The sequence below is a fragment of the Panicum hallii genome, chromosome 3 (assembly GCF_002211085.1).
Source record: "Panicum hallii strain FIL2 chromosome 3, PHallii_v3.1, whole genome shotgun sequence".
In the NCBI taxonomy this organism is placed as follows: domain Eukaryota; kingdom Viridiplantae; phylum Streptophyta; class Magnoliopsida; order Poales; family Poaceae; genus Panicum; species Panicum hallii.
This window is the reverse complement of record NC_038044.1, coordinates 20,993,489-21,009,625: the sequence shown is the minus strand read 5'-3', so window position 1 is coordinate 21,009,625 and position 16,137 is coordinate 20,993,489. Positions and strand designations below refer to the sequence as shown.

Here is a 16,137-nt window from a genome sequence, read left to right as displayed (position 1 = left end):
CACCATGCCGAAGAGGTGTGATGGTGCGAGAAGCTGGCAGAGCAGCTCGCAGCGGCCTGCCAAGAGGTGGCTGATGCCCGAGCAAGGGCGCTTTTAGATGTCGAGGCGTTCGAGTGGCTGTGAGGGGAGCGGGACCAGTTGGTTGGCACCGTGGAAGAGCTTCATGGCGAACTCGAGGCGATCAACCAAGAGCGTGACGCCACCGTGCTCCTATTCGAGGAGCGGGAGGAGCAGGCGTAGGTCGCTCAGGGGAATCTTGTGGGTAAGATCCTTCTCCTTCTCCCCTCGAATTATCGGTTTCATAGGCGTCGCGTGTTTGATTTTCCTTCCTAGCAGACGCCCAATAGCAAGTGGCACTCCTTCAGCAAGAGTGTGCCGTTGAAGCGGAGTGAAAGCTCCAAGATGAAGCAATGGCCGCCGAGCTTGCCGTGGAGATTGCAACTGGACAAGCGGAAGTTGCTCGCCTGACCACCGAGACGGGCAAGCTCCGTGAACAAGTGAATGGTAAGACCTTTCTTGCCTTGGATGTCCTTTCGAAGTTTCCTAGCAGGCTTTTTGACGTCGTTGACGTATTGTCTGGACAGTGCTCGATGAGAAACTTGGAGATGAAGTGGTGGTGGACCGCCGCTTGGAGAAGGAGCTCGGCGAGATGAAAACCATGCTCCTCAAGGAATCCGACGAGCATGATACCCTGTGGATTTCCGTTGAGTTAGTTTTGAATGACTTCGAGATGACTCCAAAGGTAGGGACGAGATCGCTTGCGGTCCAGGTCGTCGACGTCACGGACCGGGCTTGCGGGATGGCGAAGCGGGCGCTGCACCTCAGCGTGCAGTGGTCGTTCGCGATCGCGCAATCCCATTATGAGAATATCGACTTGCAGGCGATGAGCCAAGGCTTCGCGCCAAGCTACGACAATGTCGAGCTGGACTAGATCGAGGAGGAGGTTGCCCCCCTTTGCGCAGGTCCTAGCTGCAAACATGGAGGAAGAAGTCGTTCCTAAGTAGGTAGTTTAATTTTGGTGGTGAACTGGGCCTGGACGCCCGAGGTTGTGTAAACAAACTTTTAAACTTTTTGGATTTTGGCTCGGAGGGCCTTTGGCAAGGAAAATTAAAGATGCCCGGCTGTTCCTAATATTGAGGCAGCCGAGAAAAGAGATGCGAATGAGGGGACTCTAATCACGCTGGTGAGTGGAGGCACCGTAGCACTTGGGACGTGGGCTTCCCGCAATCCGACCAACTTTACTCAAAGCCTGCTCCTTCGTAACTTGTATCTTTTTGCCCCAATCGTAGGATTGGGTTGGGCGTAAGGAGTTTTGAGTGGGTATGGCCTTGGTAGCCCCCGAGTGATGCCTGACCCCCTGCCGTGGCTGGGGTCGAGTGGCACTAAAGAGTGGCAAAGTGAAAAGAGACGTAGCTGTTCGATGTTCCAACTGTTGGTGAATACTTCGCCATCGGGGGTCTGCAGCTTGTAGGAGCCTAGCCGGAGCACTTCGGCACTGATGAAGGGCCCCTCCCAGGGCGGGGAGAGCTTGTGACGGTCCTTGTTGCTCTGGACAAGCCGTAGCAACAAGTCGCCAACGTTAAATGCCCGACCCCGAACTCGGCGACCGTGGTACCGTCGCAATGCTTGCTGGTATTTGGTTGATCGGAGGAGGCCGACATCGCGTGCTTCATCGAGCTGGTCCATCACGTCTTCGAGGAATGCCTCTGCCCCTTGCTTGTTGTGCGCCCTAACTCTCGGCGTTCCATAGTCTAGGTCGGTCGAGAGGACTACCTCGGAACCGTAGACCATGAAGAAAGGGGTGAAGTTGGTCGCTCGACTAGGAGTCATCCTGAGGCTCTAGAGAACTGTAGGGAGCTTGGCAACCCACCGCTGGTGAACTTCTTCAATCGATGGAAGATCCTAGGCTTCAGTCCCTGCAAGATCATGCCGTTCGCGTGTTCTACCTGCCCATTCGTGTGGGGGTGCGCCACGATGGCCCAGTCGATGCGGATGTGGTAGTTATTGCAAAATTTGAGGAATTTCTTCCCTGTGAACTATATGCCGTTATCTTTGATGATGGAGTTCGGAACACCAAAGCGGTGGATGATATCGAGGAAAGATTCCACGGACTGCTTGGATCCGATCGTCGGGATCGGCCGAGCCTCAATTCACTTCGTAAACTTGTCAACGGCGACAAGGAGATGCGTGTAGCCCCCGGTGCCTTCTTGAGGCGTCCAACCAGATCGAGCCCCCAGACCGTAAACGGCCACGTGATGGGGATCGTCTGGAGTGCTTGCACCGGTAGGTGGGTTTGCCGAGCGTAATATTGACATCCTTCACAGGTGCGCACGATCCACTTGCCGTTCGCCACCGTGGTCGGCCAACAGAAGCCTTGTCGGAACGCATTTCCGACTAAGGTCCTGAGTGCGGCATGGTGCCCGCAGACCCTACCATGGATATCTTGCAGCACTGTAGCATCTTGGTGTGGCTCCGCTTGTAGAGCTCTCCCTCGATGATGAGGAAGGACTTAGCGCGGCGTGCGAGCTGTTGGGCCTCTGTCTTGGCAGTTTGGAGCACCTCGTGGAGGAGGTAGTCGAGATAAGGCGACCTCCAGTCAGCCGAGGGGTCGGGCCCCATCATTGGTTCCAAGTCGAGCTCCATGACCTCGTGGTTGGAAAAGATCAACGGTTGGCGAGCCCCTAGGTCCGAGGCAAGTGGTTTGGCCCCGGCCTGTTCTGACTCCTCATAGCGGATTGAGGGCTTATACTGATTGCTAGCAAAGATGTCGGATGGGATGGGCTGGTGGCTCGACGCCATTCTCGCCAATGTATCAGCTGCTTCATTGAGCCATCTTGGGATGTGGTTAAGTTCGAGACCATCGAAGTTGTCTTCCAGCCGACGGACCTCATGGCAATACGCAACCATCTTGGGGCTGAGGCAGCTCAACTCTTTCATGACTAGATCAACAACACGTCACGAGTCAGCTCAGGCCTCAAGTCATTGTATGCCCAGCTCGATGCGATGCGAAGGCCGTTGATGAGCGCTTCGTACTCAGCCACATTATTTGAAGCAGGAAAATGGACACAGACCACATACCTCATGCGCACGCCGAGGGGAGACACGAAAATGAAACCCAAGCCAGCTCCTTCCTTCACCGGCGATCCATCAAAGTACATCGTCCAGTATTCCTCATTGACGGTTGCTGGGGGCATCTGGGTCTCGATCCATTCTGCAATGAAATCGGCGAGCACTTGGGACTTGATGGCTGTTATGGGGGCGTATGAGATCCCCTGACCCATCAACTCAAGGGCCCATTTCACGATCCTCCCGGTGGCGTCTGGGTTGCGGAGAATCTCACCAAGAGGGAAAGACGTGACCACCATCACCGAGTGTGACTTGAAATAGTGGCGCAGCTTCCTTTTGGCGATTAGGACGGCGTACAGGAGCTTCTGGACCTGGGGTAGCGAGTCTTGGCATCGGCCAAGATTTCGCTTACGAAGTATGCGGAGCGTTGTACCTTGAGGGCGTGCCCCTTCTAGCTCCTTTTCCCGCTCCTGCAGTTGGTCCAGCCGCACGCACGGTGGGGCTCGGTTTCTCTCCCGGGCTTCATCGTCAGAGATGTCCGGGGGAGTGTTCCCATCGTGGGCGCTTTCGACGCGCCCCTCAGGGGAGTCCGCCATGAAGCATTCCAGGGAGGGGTGATGGCTTCCCATGCTGGAGTTAGAGTCAGAGACTTTCTCCGACTCCCCCACGAGGATGTCATGGAAGGACTCCGAAATGTAGTCCGTTATTCCCACGAATTCGTCATCTGGGGGGGGGGGGGGGCGAACCAAGGCGTAATGCCATGAAGCGACACATGCCCTCCGCTGCGTTGTGCAAACCGTAGGGAAACGCCGTCGGGGCGTTCCCGGCCATGATTTCCGGGGAGTGCGATCCTCCTCCAGAGAGCTGCACCGTTACGTTGGCGAGTGAAAAGAGAACCTGATGCAAATCCTCCTGGGTCGGTCGGGGACCCAGGAAGATGCGAAGCTGAGGCCTCAGCCTCTCGTGATCGAAATCGAGGAGCCAATCGCCCTCGGAAGCGCGATCCCCCGGCGTGTGCAGGCCCAGCTCCTCATTAGCCTTGACAACGGGGTCAAGGTTGGTGGTGCGGGTGGGGTGGACCGGAAGGTGAATCTGCTCGAGTCCCCCTCCCGTGGTTACGATGAAATCCAAGCTCCTGAAACGCATGAGCACGCTCGGGGCCCATCCTCTAGCATGGTTGGCCATCCGCATCCTGATGAAGTCGTCAAGATGCGCAAAGGCACCTAACTAGTGTGCCAACTGTCGGTGTTTCGTACTGCCGACTGGTGAATTGTGTTTGCGCGTCTGGCCCGGATGGTGTGCAAGGAAGACACAGAGGTTTATACCGGTTCGGGCGGAATATCCCTACATCAAAGACAAGTTTGCATAGATTGAAGCGAATGCGGGACCCTACTTATCACCTAGGTTCAGCAATGTTAGGAACACACGATTTGTCTCTCACAGTCTCGCCCCGAGCAGTGTTGAGGGTCAATTAGATTGAATTAAAGAAAATGCAGCCATTTCTTGTTGGTACATATGGCGGCGGTGATGATATATGGTGAAAGGTGAGGTGGCTCCCTAAATTTAAAAAATACTTCGTACCTATTTGGGAGCACAATAGTCAATCGTACAGAGGCAAATCATAAATTTGATGGTAATACTACATCTATCCAACACGGATGATACAACCTCTAAATCTGATAAAAAATAGTGCTGATGGAAGCTTTCATGCAGACATAAATTAGGGTGCAACAGGGGATACCGTTCGAAACGGAAGATTTTATTTCTAGCTGCTCTATTTGCCACATTCCCGTATCCGAATTCAAAAATCGGCATCTACGAAGGCACACGGCAGTCAAACCAGAAGCCAGAAAGGCCCAGTACCAAATTCCGAATTCGCCCAACCAAACCGCCTTGCCCAAGCAACCTCCAGCTCGCCTCTCTTCTGCCCTCCCCGAAATCAATCGATCACACGCCCCCGCCCACCACGCCCCATTCCCCACCCTTCCAGAGGCCCCCGCCGCCCCGCCGCAGCGGGGGATGCCGCCGGCGGTAGCGCCCGACCCGCCGCGCCAAAACCCTAGCGGGCCCGACCTCCCCGCCGCCGCCGCGGCCCCCATGGCGAACCCGGGCCTAGGGCTCGGCCTCGCGCCGCCGGGCGCGGAGCCCTCCGCCGGGGGGCCGCCGCCCTCGCGCCGCGCTCCCCGCCTGGCCAAGCGGCGCCACGCGCCCGCCTCGTCCCGCTCCCGCGCCCCGCAGGCCCCCGCCGGGACGTGGAACCCGTTTGGCGGCGGCGGCGGCGGCACGGATGGTCCGAGGCAGGACGGGACTGGCGGGTTCGGGAGTGGGAACGGAGGTTTCGGGAAGGGTCAGAGCGGGGGCTTTGTGTTCAGTGCTGCGCCGGCGGTGAGCCAGCAGGCTCCGGAGCCCCCAGCAGCAGCGGCTTCACCCAGTGAGCCACCATTCGTGTTTGGGAGCGTGAGGGAGAGCCTGCCTCGATTTGAGGAGGGATTATCTGCTCCGTCAAAGCTGCCTGATAAGATGGAGAAGTTGAACCTGCGCACACCGGGAGAGGTTGGCGTTGGTTTTGGTCAGGGGAAGGATCAAAAGGATGGATGTTCTGTATTTGGTGTTGATATTTCTGGTTTGGTCTCTAACATCCAAGTTAATGTGCTCCCGGAGAAGCTGACGCAGTTGAATTTAGGCTGTGGAGCACCCTTGCAGAGTGGGAAGGGTGACATTGGTAATGGTGTGCCAAAATCATTTGTGTTTGGAGGTAATGGAGCTGGGACTTTTGCTGTTAGTAGGAATGCTGCTGCCCCTGGTGCACATTCAGATGCTTCTGCCTCAGTTCTAGGTACTGATGCGAAAGCTATGCCTGAGAAGTTGACACAGTTCAATATAGGTGATCAGGCACCTTCCAGGGGAAAGGGGATTGAAAATACTAATGGATCACCTTTCGCTTTTGGAAGTACTGCAGCAAGTGTCCGTTTGGATAGTACAAACAATGTTGCATCTGGTGCCAATACTAGTTCATCCACTGCTATTAATGGTTTGGATGATGCTGGTGTGCTTCAGGAGAAGATAACAAGGTTGAACATAGGAAGTAACATGCCGTTGCATGAGATGAGAAGTGCTGGTGGTAGTCATCAACCTGAAGTGTTTACATTTGGGAATGGAGGAGCCCCAGGTACTGTTTTTGGGAAGGAAACAAGCAGCACTTCAGATAGGAGCAGTGAATTCTTCTCTGCAAATAGCAATGCTTCTAGTCCAAGCAGTGATTTTCTCTCTACAGCAAATAGCAATGCTTCAGCTAAAGGTACTGACAGTTTGCCTCCAGAGAAGAAATCAGATTTGAGTGCAGGAGGTGGAGTCATGTCACATAGCATGGAAAGTGATAATGCTAATTGTCCACCGGAGGCATTGTTTGGAAGAAATGGAGCCCGGAGCTCCATTTCGCACTCTGCAAGCGTAGCCATGGATGATGGAAGTAACTTTGTCAATGATGCATATACTAACATCAGTTCAGCTCGTGGTACAGTGGATGGTGTGCTTCCAGAGAAGATGACAGAGTTAAATATAGGATCTGGAATTCCATCTCAGAGCAGGCAAGATGAAACTGCTACTCAACCACCAGAAGTATTTGTATTTGGAAGTAATGTTTCTAGCTTTTCTTCTGCCCAGACTGCAAGCATGTTGTTCACTAGCTTTCAAACTATTTTATCCTCTCAACCAAAGGACATGGGGGGAAACTTTATTGATGAGAATGTTAATAATTCTACATATTCTGAAGCAAGTAATCAAGGATGCGGGACAAGTAGCTTTGTTTTCGGTAGAGGCAGCAATGCTGCTCCTTCTGAAGGAGCTGCAGAATATGCACTACATGATGAAATCAAGAAATTGAACATCAACATTGAAGGGCCTCCACTAGGATGTACTAAATTGAATGGTTCCGTGACTCCTGAATTTTCGTTTCAAAGTAATGCAGAGGCTACTTCAGGATATGGCGCTGTTCCTCAACCCAAACAGGAGTCGCATCCATTTACAAATTTGAATTGTCCATCTAGTTTCTCTACTTTTGAGACCGCAGTGCCTGCTTTCAGTTTTGGATCCATGAGTGCAGAAAGAGAAACTGCTCCCAATGATCCTTGTGCTGTCAAACAGGATTTGCCTGGGTGTTCCAGAGAGACCTTATTTGGTTTAGACAGTATAAAGTCTGCATACAGGGACAAAAAAGAAGTACACAAAAGCAAAAGGAAAAATAGAAGACCAACTAGGCTAAAGCAACATGCCCAAGTCCATCATGTTGCTTCTAAGGAAACCTGTACCAATGGAGATTTAGCAGGTGACTATTCACCAATGGATTGTTCCCCTTATCCGGCAGAAACTGAACATGTTTCAACCGAGGCATATGTGGCTTCAGATCAGTCTGTTCACATAGGTGATAGTGGTATCCCTAACTGGAACTCCAGTTGTGCAGATGATGATGTAGTTTCTGCAACTGAGCACTTGGTTATTGACTCCGACCATCAGACATTTGGAAATGAAGGTAGAGTAGATACATCTGATAGCAATTTTGGGAGCAGCTTTTCTAGTTTTGAAGGAGATTTAAGTAATGCATCACGGCATTCTTTCACTAATGTCAATATTTGCTTGAATGGTGAGCATAAAACAGGTGCAACAGAAGCTTGTCCTGATGGTTATGGGCATAATGTTAATGGGCAAGCCTATGATGAGAATACCTACAGAACTCTGCATGATTTTGGTGAAGCTGTTGCTTTTCAACCAAGCTCTTCAAATTTTAGTGGGCTGAACTTTAGCTTCGGTGCATCGTCATCTCATATTTCTGCATCAGCACAAAGACGTAGCACAAGAAGGAAGTTAAGAACAAAAAGCACTCCAGCATCGAAGTCGTCAAGTACCAACTCTTTTGTACAGCCAAAATCTTCACAAGATATGAAAGGCATGCAAGTTTCCCGTGAAATAAGTATAAATGAGGACTCAGTGAAAGAGCAAGAAACAAGAGATTCTTCTACTTCTGTGGCCTTGGAGACTTGTGAAACCTGGCGTACTAGGTTTGTGCGAACATGTTTAGTGCCATCTTAATATCTCAATTTTCATGAGGATATAACTTTTTCTTATCATGTGATTACTCAAAGTTTGATGTAACATGGCCTTTTTGTTTAATTTGTTCCAGTGGAAATAAAGCCTATGCAAATGGACACTTTGCTACTGCAGAGGATTATTACACCCGTGGAATAAACTCTATTTCCCATCATGGCGCTTCTGGGCACTGTTCCCGCGCATTGATGCTGTGTTATAGCAACCGTGCTGCTACAAGAATGTCACTTGGCATGATTCGGGAAGCGCTTCAGGATTGCTTAACTGCTACCTCAATTGACCCTAGCTTTATTAAAGCTAAAGTTAGAGCCGCAAAGTAAGGCTTTTGTTCCTCAATTCAACCTTTTGTTCTTTATGTTACATATTGGTGTTCATTTCAATTTGTAAGTATGGTCAGTTCAATGATTTCAAGCATTGCACATTTGCGAACAGTCTGTTATGTTATAGCTTATCAATGTTTTCAGTCATATGCTTATCTGGGAAATCGTAGGTACATATTTCAGCACCATTGTGCTTTGATATATGTTGGCTTGAATATAACCATGCTATATTGAAATGGACAAATCTGTATTCTACTGAATAACATTTCTATCGGGAATATCTTGTGTTGTACTTGAGGATTTGGCAGGGATTATTGACCCTGCAACTGCAATTGCACATACTTTCTGTATATTCTTCTTTCCTCCTTAAATGATTATTGGGTTGAACTTTTTTATTGTCTATAAATGCAGTTGCTACCTTGCATTAGGTGATCTTGAAGATGCATCAAGGAGTTACATGTCCTGTTTGAACAATAACACTTCGAGTTCTGACCCCAAAATGTTTACTGAGGCTTCTGATGGTTTGGAAAAAGTCAAGGTATCTTGTACTTTTTTTGCTTAGGGCAGAACTAAATACATCTGGTGTTCACTATTTCTATTTTTTGCATTCCATATTTTTTTAACAAATTGAATTGATATTCTCTATATTCTAGAATCTATAAATTATAGTACACATTTAATCGTTTTTGGTTAGAAAGACTTATTAGTTGTTTGCTTGTTCCCAAAACTATTCACAATTTTCGAAATAGTAATGCCTAACAGGACTCCATATGTGCTTCTTCCCATTGCAAATAACTTCATTAGGGCATCGCCGTGGTCTCCAACATGACACTTGGACTAGTAATATCTATCAGTATATATTATCTTAAATGGAAAGAGTTATATATTATGATTCTTTTTTCAAAATAAATCTACTAACAATCTTGTGTTTTCAATATATATAAAATTTGAGATATTGATAGTCAAAGCTAAAAAAGTAACTTAAGAAAAACCTAGATGGACTTAAATTCGTGATCGGAGGAAGTAATCTTTTGCCTTACTTGGTGGGTTTGAAGGACTGGTTAGCGGTTTGGTTCTATCTGAAGATGATGGATGTGGATGCAAGAGGCTATCAGGACATTTGCAGAGATTAACTTGCAAGGAACTGTAATTTGGCACTATGTAGCATGAAACTCTGAATTTGCCAATTAGTAGGTTATGAAAAGAACGATTACTATAAAGTAAAAATGGCCTATTCAATTGGTAGATACCTTATTAGTAATGATGCAAGGAGGCCTAGTGTATCTTCGTATTTATTTGAATTTTGAATCCTTCTGGTAATATTGTGATGTAGGCTGATTATTCTTCTGTTGGTTATTATATTTGCAGTAAGTCCTTTTGAAATGCCAAAATTGATGATATTTACCCTTTGCATCTTATCATCAGAATACAACTTTGATGAAAATATTGACTTGGTAAAAATTTGGGTAAAATACATGTACGATGTGATTCTTCATGTCACTTTACATGGAAAGGATTGGTTCTCATTTGACTAGCCTTTTACACCATAATAGTTGACGACAACACGCGCATCAAATGAGAGTTGTGCATCATTAGTTCTTGTGTTATCTTTCTTTCTTGCACACCTTCCTGGTAAGTTTAACTCAGGGAAAGTAGGTATACTGATGGTTCTGTAATCAGGTGTGGATGTTATTTTACTGATAACTTTCCTTGTACCTGTAGTTGCCTTGTACGGTCATACTAGAAGAACATCTATTTACCCCTGTAACAGGCTCCAGATCAATGCTCATTGTGTTGGAGAAATTGAATATTTTGCAATATATTTTAGCAAAGGAATTCATTCCACAATACACAAAATCCATAAATACCATTCCACAAACCAAGGCATATGTTATCATGTGGCCTTGATATTCTCAATAGTTCCAATTACAGGATCATTGGGGGTTTCTGTTTTTGTTTTTAGATAAAATGCTGTTGTAATGCCAAAGGATGATTTAGGAGCATGTTTGAGATTGAATTCTTCAGCATAATCAAATTATCCATGTATGCATGGTTGCATTCATGACACATGAATTTATTGTAAATAATTCAAACATGAACAATGACTTGCTTGTGTGACCGCATTACTGCAGCTGCACTTGGATTTTTCCATTACCCTTTGTGTTCCGTTCAAGTGTTTTTAGAAACATCCTAACTGAATTGCCCGTAATTTCTATACATTATTTTTTAAAGTACAAAATTTATTGCTGTGATCTATGTGCATATCAAAGCTGCTCATTCTTTCTGCTATACAACTTATGGAGTTATCGTGTACCTTGACTTGATGCACTTCTCTTAGTTTGGGTTATATCTATATAACCTATTGTTAGGTGCAATCAGGTGAACTAATTTAATTCGGGCATCAAATGGACACGGGTTCTTCTTTAAACACAGATTTTAAGTTCCATTGTTTAACATTTAATTTGGCTGACATCTTTTTCCTAAAGGACAATATAGACTCAGAATTTTCCATGGACGACATATCCAAATTTAGATCGTTTCTGTTGATTTTGTGCCACTGCATAAAACAATGTGGCTTCTTTAATTGCGCCTGACTAATACTTAATATATTCTATTCTTGTTGATCCTCATGTATGTGTTCTGTTCCATTATTGCTTCCTTAGTGTCTCTAGTTCATTTAAGCTCAAATATAGTGTCTCTAGGTTTTATCATTATACCACATTCATGTGCTTTTATCACTTCTGCAGCGAGTGACAGAGTGGGTATCCCAGTGCAAGGAACTTCTTGGGAAAAGAGCATCTCCTGAAGCAACAAAAGCCTTAGAATTGATCTCCAATGCATTGCACATAAGTCCACACTCGGATAGCCTGAAGGAGATGAAAGCTGAGGCATTGCTGATGGTTTGTATTCCTTTTATTTCTGCTTCTTCCATGAATTATTAAGAGCGTCTATGCTGACAAATGTTCAGGTGATCTTTTGTTTTGCCCTCATATATGTATTTCTTGTTACTAATATCATCGTTGCACCGAACAGCTACGAAGATATGAAGAAGTGATTCAACTATGTCAGGAGTCTGTAAATCCAGTTGAAAGAAATTCAGTTTTATTCAATGCTAATGGAGAACCAGAGAATTCCAGAGTATCTGAAAAGACACAATTCTCTGGAAGTTATTGGCGGCCCTACCTTATCTGCAAGTCTTATTTCCTTTCAGGAAAGCTTGATGAAGCTCTTGATTTGTTAAAGAAGCATGAGCAAATCACACCTTCCAAAGAAAGGTATACTTGTCATGTTCTTTAAATTTCCTTTGTTTTGGTAGTTCACACTTGTTTTATGAATCATAATGTTTAACTTCTGAATGGTGCAACTTACACAGTGATGAGAGCACATATCATCAACATTTCTCATCGTTGTCAGCAACTATAAGACAACTACTCTCCCTTAAGGTATGCTTTAATGTCTCTGGTCATCCTCTTACTGAGTAGCACTGGCAGGAAGTTGGTGATGTGTTTATCATATCTAATTCTTCCCATTTATGTAATTTATGCTGTTGTCTGCTCTCCTTTTGATGTCCATGCATATTCCAAGAATTATCATCTAACGAAGATTGAGAACTGGCATGTGGTTGATCTAAAAAACCCTAGCATATGGTATATATTTGCTGGACATGTTGCATAATTTCCACTTGTCTCTTTAAGTAGACTATCATGTCCCAAATTAACTTGACAGTTAAGTTTGGCTTTAAACATGGGAACAGGCTGAGTTTTTTTGTGCTGCTCTTCTTTTTTTTTTTCCAGTTAGGATGTTCAGATGACAGACAGCACATATTGCTTAGAAACAGAAAAAAATGATAATTAAGTACCTGTTTATTTTTTTAACGCTTACTACAAAAACACAGAATAAGTGTGAAATTAGATAACCTTGAAAATTGGGATTTTCCACTCCATAGAGGCGCATTGATGATTTCCCTCCTTTTGCTTACATGTGGCCCCATGATTCACATATCCATGAGACATAGCGTGGAGAGTCCTAAATGCTAATGTGTCAATCTTCGCAGAGCCAAAATATCAATTTCCCTTTTGACAGAACTAGCATCACTGATCTATTGTTACCTTCTAATCCTTAGGCTGCTGGAAATGAATTATTTCAAGCTAGAAGATATTCAGATGCTGTGGAACAATATTCAGTGGCTTTGGCATGCAATAGTGAATCACGCCCGTTTTCAGCTGTCTGTTTTTGCAATCGTGCAGCTGCATATCAAGCACTTGGTCAAGTTACTGATGCGATAGCAGATTGCTCACTTGCCATGGTTCTTGATGCAAATTATCCAAAGGTATATTGCTGGAGCTCTTATTCTATTTATAAGCATGTCATTTTGCATGTATAGGAGGAATGTTGGCACATTTGTATGTATAAACATTGTTGAGACATGTGTGTCAACTTTATATATATATATATATATATATATATTTATATATTTCAGGCAATTTCAAGGCGAGCCACCTTATACGAGATGATAAGAGATTATGGACAAGCAGCTAATGATGTAAGGAAGCTAATCTTGCTTCTTGAAAAGAAAGTCAATATGTCTGGAGTATCACCAAAAGTTTTTAACAAGCACAGTGATCTCAAGCAAGCACGCGCGCGGCTCTTATCCATAGAGGATGAAGCAAAAAAGGATACTCCGCTGAATTTGTATTTAATCTTGTAAGTTTTCCAAATTGGTTTTACCTTTTTATTACTCTAGTAAGATTTTCTTTGCCCCAGCTTGTGCCTGGTTAACCTGAATGTTTGCAATCCTTCAAAGCAGTTAATGCTTGTCCCTCCATTTGATTTTCACCTGTGATTACCAATTTATCACTGATTCAGAAAATGAAAGAATGTTGCTTGCAATACTAGTACTGAATGCGCCTTTGCTTAGTGGCTCTTTAAGGAACTATATGCTCTTCTTTATGTTTGTTCTGCAATAATATTGGTTTCACAATAAATGATATGAAACTGGCAGAAAAATGTCATTATTTGGAACTGTGTAGAATTCATTAAATATTTTTTTCTTGAACACGAAGGAGAGATGTGTATCATTATATTAAGATAAAATAGGAAGAGTGCTTACAAAACACGCACCCTCACTCCAACTATGTTTCAAAAAGACATACGCGCCTGTGATTAAAAAAATATGACCTCAACCAAAACACCACCCTATTCTGGCTCAAGGGCAAAGAGGTAGGAAATACCTCTGGTCTCGGCCAAACGTCAAAACTGCACCTCCTCACTAGCGAGCATTAGGGCTCTAGCCAAGCTTGGAGATACTCCATCAAATACACATCTATTCTCGTGGTTACATAAGGTCCAAGCACCAAGATGGCAAGGGAGTTAAGGCCCTCCTGCAGTGTTCTGCACCAAGAATTGCATTAAATATGATATCCTGAGATAGCTATATCATTTCTGAAATTTGCAGCTCTTACGAGCACAAGAGCTTTACAGGCATAATAGTTCGCAGCTAATAAAGTAGTTGATTATTTTGTAATGCGTGGTTATTATTTACTATGGAAAAATCTATTCCAAGATAGTTGAAGAGTTCATGAAACGGGGAACATTAGTACCTGCATTTATTTGTTTATGAGATGCAGTGGTAACTGCATTCCGATTGAGAAAACCAATAATTATTGCTTGTATATGTTGCTAAGAACTTCATCTAGTATCTCACAAATGTTTAAGAGCGAATTAAGTTTTATGCCTTAATGACCATCTTGTGAACTAGTACTCAGGCCATAATACAATGAACAATATTATTTCATTTTATATTACACTCTTTAACTTCTGGTGAATTGTCCTGATATAGACTTAATTACTAACTATTCTTTTTCTTATCAGGGGAGTGGAGCCATCCTGCTCTGCAGCCGATATCAAGAAGGCATATCGGAAAGCTGCATTGAAACATCACCCAGACAAGGTCCTCATTGCTTTGATGATTTCTTATTGATTATATATATAAAGCTTTGCTTTTAACACTGCTTTGACCTGCAGGCTGCTCAATTACTAGTAAGGAATGAGAATACTGATGATGGATTTTGGAGGGATGTTGTCAAGGAAGTTTATGCAGATGCGGATCATCTGTTTAAAACAATTGGGGAGGCATATAATGTTCTTTCGGACCCGGACAAGGTGAAATGCTAAGTCAAGTCTTTGCTTATAGCAATAATAACCAACTAGTAGTAATATTTGCAGCCTTGAATTAGTTATATGCATTGTTGGAGGAATGAATTTGGGATTGATAACTTATTGTGTATTTTATCAAGTCGCAATTGTTGTGTAAATGTTGTGCTGGAATAATAGGAGTAACAGATAAATCTGCTATCAGCACACAAATCAATAACAAATTAGCAAAAAGCAGAGAATACGTAGCAGGAACTGCATTTCTTTTGATTTGAAGGTGTTTGTATACTTGAATCCATTACCTTAGCTACCACAACTTGTGCTCTAAAGCTGCTCTTTAGCGCTAGGTTTTCCTGTGTCTACAAAATAAGCACGGGTATTTTGGACTTCACTTCTCTTACTTATCGATGGCAGTTACTTTGAACTCATTATAGTTTTAATGTCAGTCTTATGCTGTTTGCTTTGTTTTTATCACATCTTAAATATACGAATTTGTTTTGAAGCCTGTCCTGTTTCAATTTTGCAGCGTCAAGAGTATGATTTTGAAGAGGATGTAAGAAAATCTCGAAAGATATCCAAGTCCAGGAGTATGCATAGGTCACCTGAACAGAACTATGGCAACAGAGGTTTTAATCCACGTCAGTGGCAGTCAAGCAGAGCGTCACGCTCACGATGGTATGGATACTCAGATGATTACTGGTAAACTTATTGGAAGCTATGTATGGTGTGGTCATTGGCCGAGAAGCAACTTTTGCATCAGTTGCAATGTTGCATGTGGAGCAAGGCCCCATTTCACCAAGATGGGTTGCACCTATCTAGTGTTTCTAGGTGCCACTGCTAACCCACCCTCAGTGCTATTATTTTTGGGAGGATTTGCTTTCGACATTGATGTGGTGTTGCAGCTTGACTGGCACATGCATGATCTGGAGACGGGACATCAAGTTATCTTGGTTGGCTTGATGGTGTGTGAACATTAACTGCTTGGTAGTGGGACATCCAGATATCATGGCTGGCATGATGGTGAACCACTGACATCATCATCAAAGGTTAGAAACACGGGGAAAGATATTGGTTTCTCCATAGGTAAAAGCATTCTTTTGTTGAGTGTATGGCTTCTGTCTCAGGTTTACAGCGCCAAAGAAGATCAGCTGAAAGAAGAGGCATCTTCTTTTCTGCATGCTGTTGTTTTCTGTTTATAAGTTATCCAAATATTGTAGCATGCGTGGTAATTGGAAACAAAGAGGAATGGTACATATTGTAACTGCCCAATGTCGAAATCTCCAATTATTTGTTTTTGTTGACCATGCGTTTTTGCTAGCTGATGTCAGGCATCACTGTTGCTTGTTTATGCATGCGTGAGATTTTGTAGAAACTCCTTCCAGAACGGCAGAACGCCTGGCACAGCACAGTAGTTCATTGATCGCTATACGGCTTCCGGAAGTAGGCCGTTTCAACCCTTGAGAGTTATGGAGCCAAATTATGTCATTTTAAATCGAAT

At 44.6% G+C, this 16,137-nt stretch overlaps 1 protein-coding gene and 1 pseudogene across 6 annotated transcripts; one reads left to right on the top strand and one right to left on the bottom strand.

Annotated features, from left to right (window-relative positions):
- Positions 1-1,475: 1,475 nt before the first annotated feature.
- LOC112885333 lies at positions 1,476-2,907 on the bottom strand (annotated as a pseudogene).
- A 2,047-nt stretch (positions 2,908-4,954) lies between these two features.
- LOC112884397 lies at positions 4,955-15,943 on the top strand. 6 transcript variants are annotated; one of them, XR_003227108.1, is made up of 13 exons: positions 4,955-8,120; positions 8,243-8,482; positions 8,898-9,024; positions 11,234-11,386; positions 11,520-11,761; positions 11,851-11,929; positions 12,610-12,816; positions 12,967-13,190; positions 14,358-14,436; positions 14,511-14,648; positions 15,166-15,467; positions 15,542-15,685; positions 15,764-15,943. XR_003227108.1 is itself a non-coding variant. In XM_025949776.1 (12 exons), exons 1-12 carry the CDS (start codon positions 5,086-5,088, stop codon positions 15,340-15,342), a joined length of 4,575 nt encoding a protein of 1,524 aa, XP_025805561.1. In that variant the 5' UTR covers positions 4,955-5,085; the 3' UTR covers positions 15,343-15,943. The 6 variants fall into 6 exon arrangements, 3 of the variants coding, with proteins under 3 accessions (XP_025805561.1, XP_025805560.1, XP_025805559.1); XR_003227107.1 differs by having other exon boundaries at positions 15,542-15,943; XR_003227106.1 differs by having other exon boundaries at positions 15,166-15,685.
- The last annotated feature ends 194 nt before the right edge of the window (positions 15,944-16,137 follow it).

Coding starts and splice junctions, on each gene's coding strand:
- LOC112884397 (XM_025949774.1), top strand. CDS start 5,086: ATGCCGCCGGCGGTAGCGCCCGACCCGCCGCGCCAAAACCCTAGCGGG. Junction 8,483..8,897: donor GCTAAAGTTAGAGCCGCAAA/GTAAGGCTTTTG, acceptor CTATAAATGCAG/TTGCTACCTTGCATTAGGTG. Junction 11,387..11,519: donor AAGCTGAGGCATTGCTGATG/GTTTGTATTCCT, acceptor TGCACCGAACAG/CTACGAAGATATGAAGAAGT.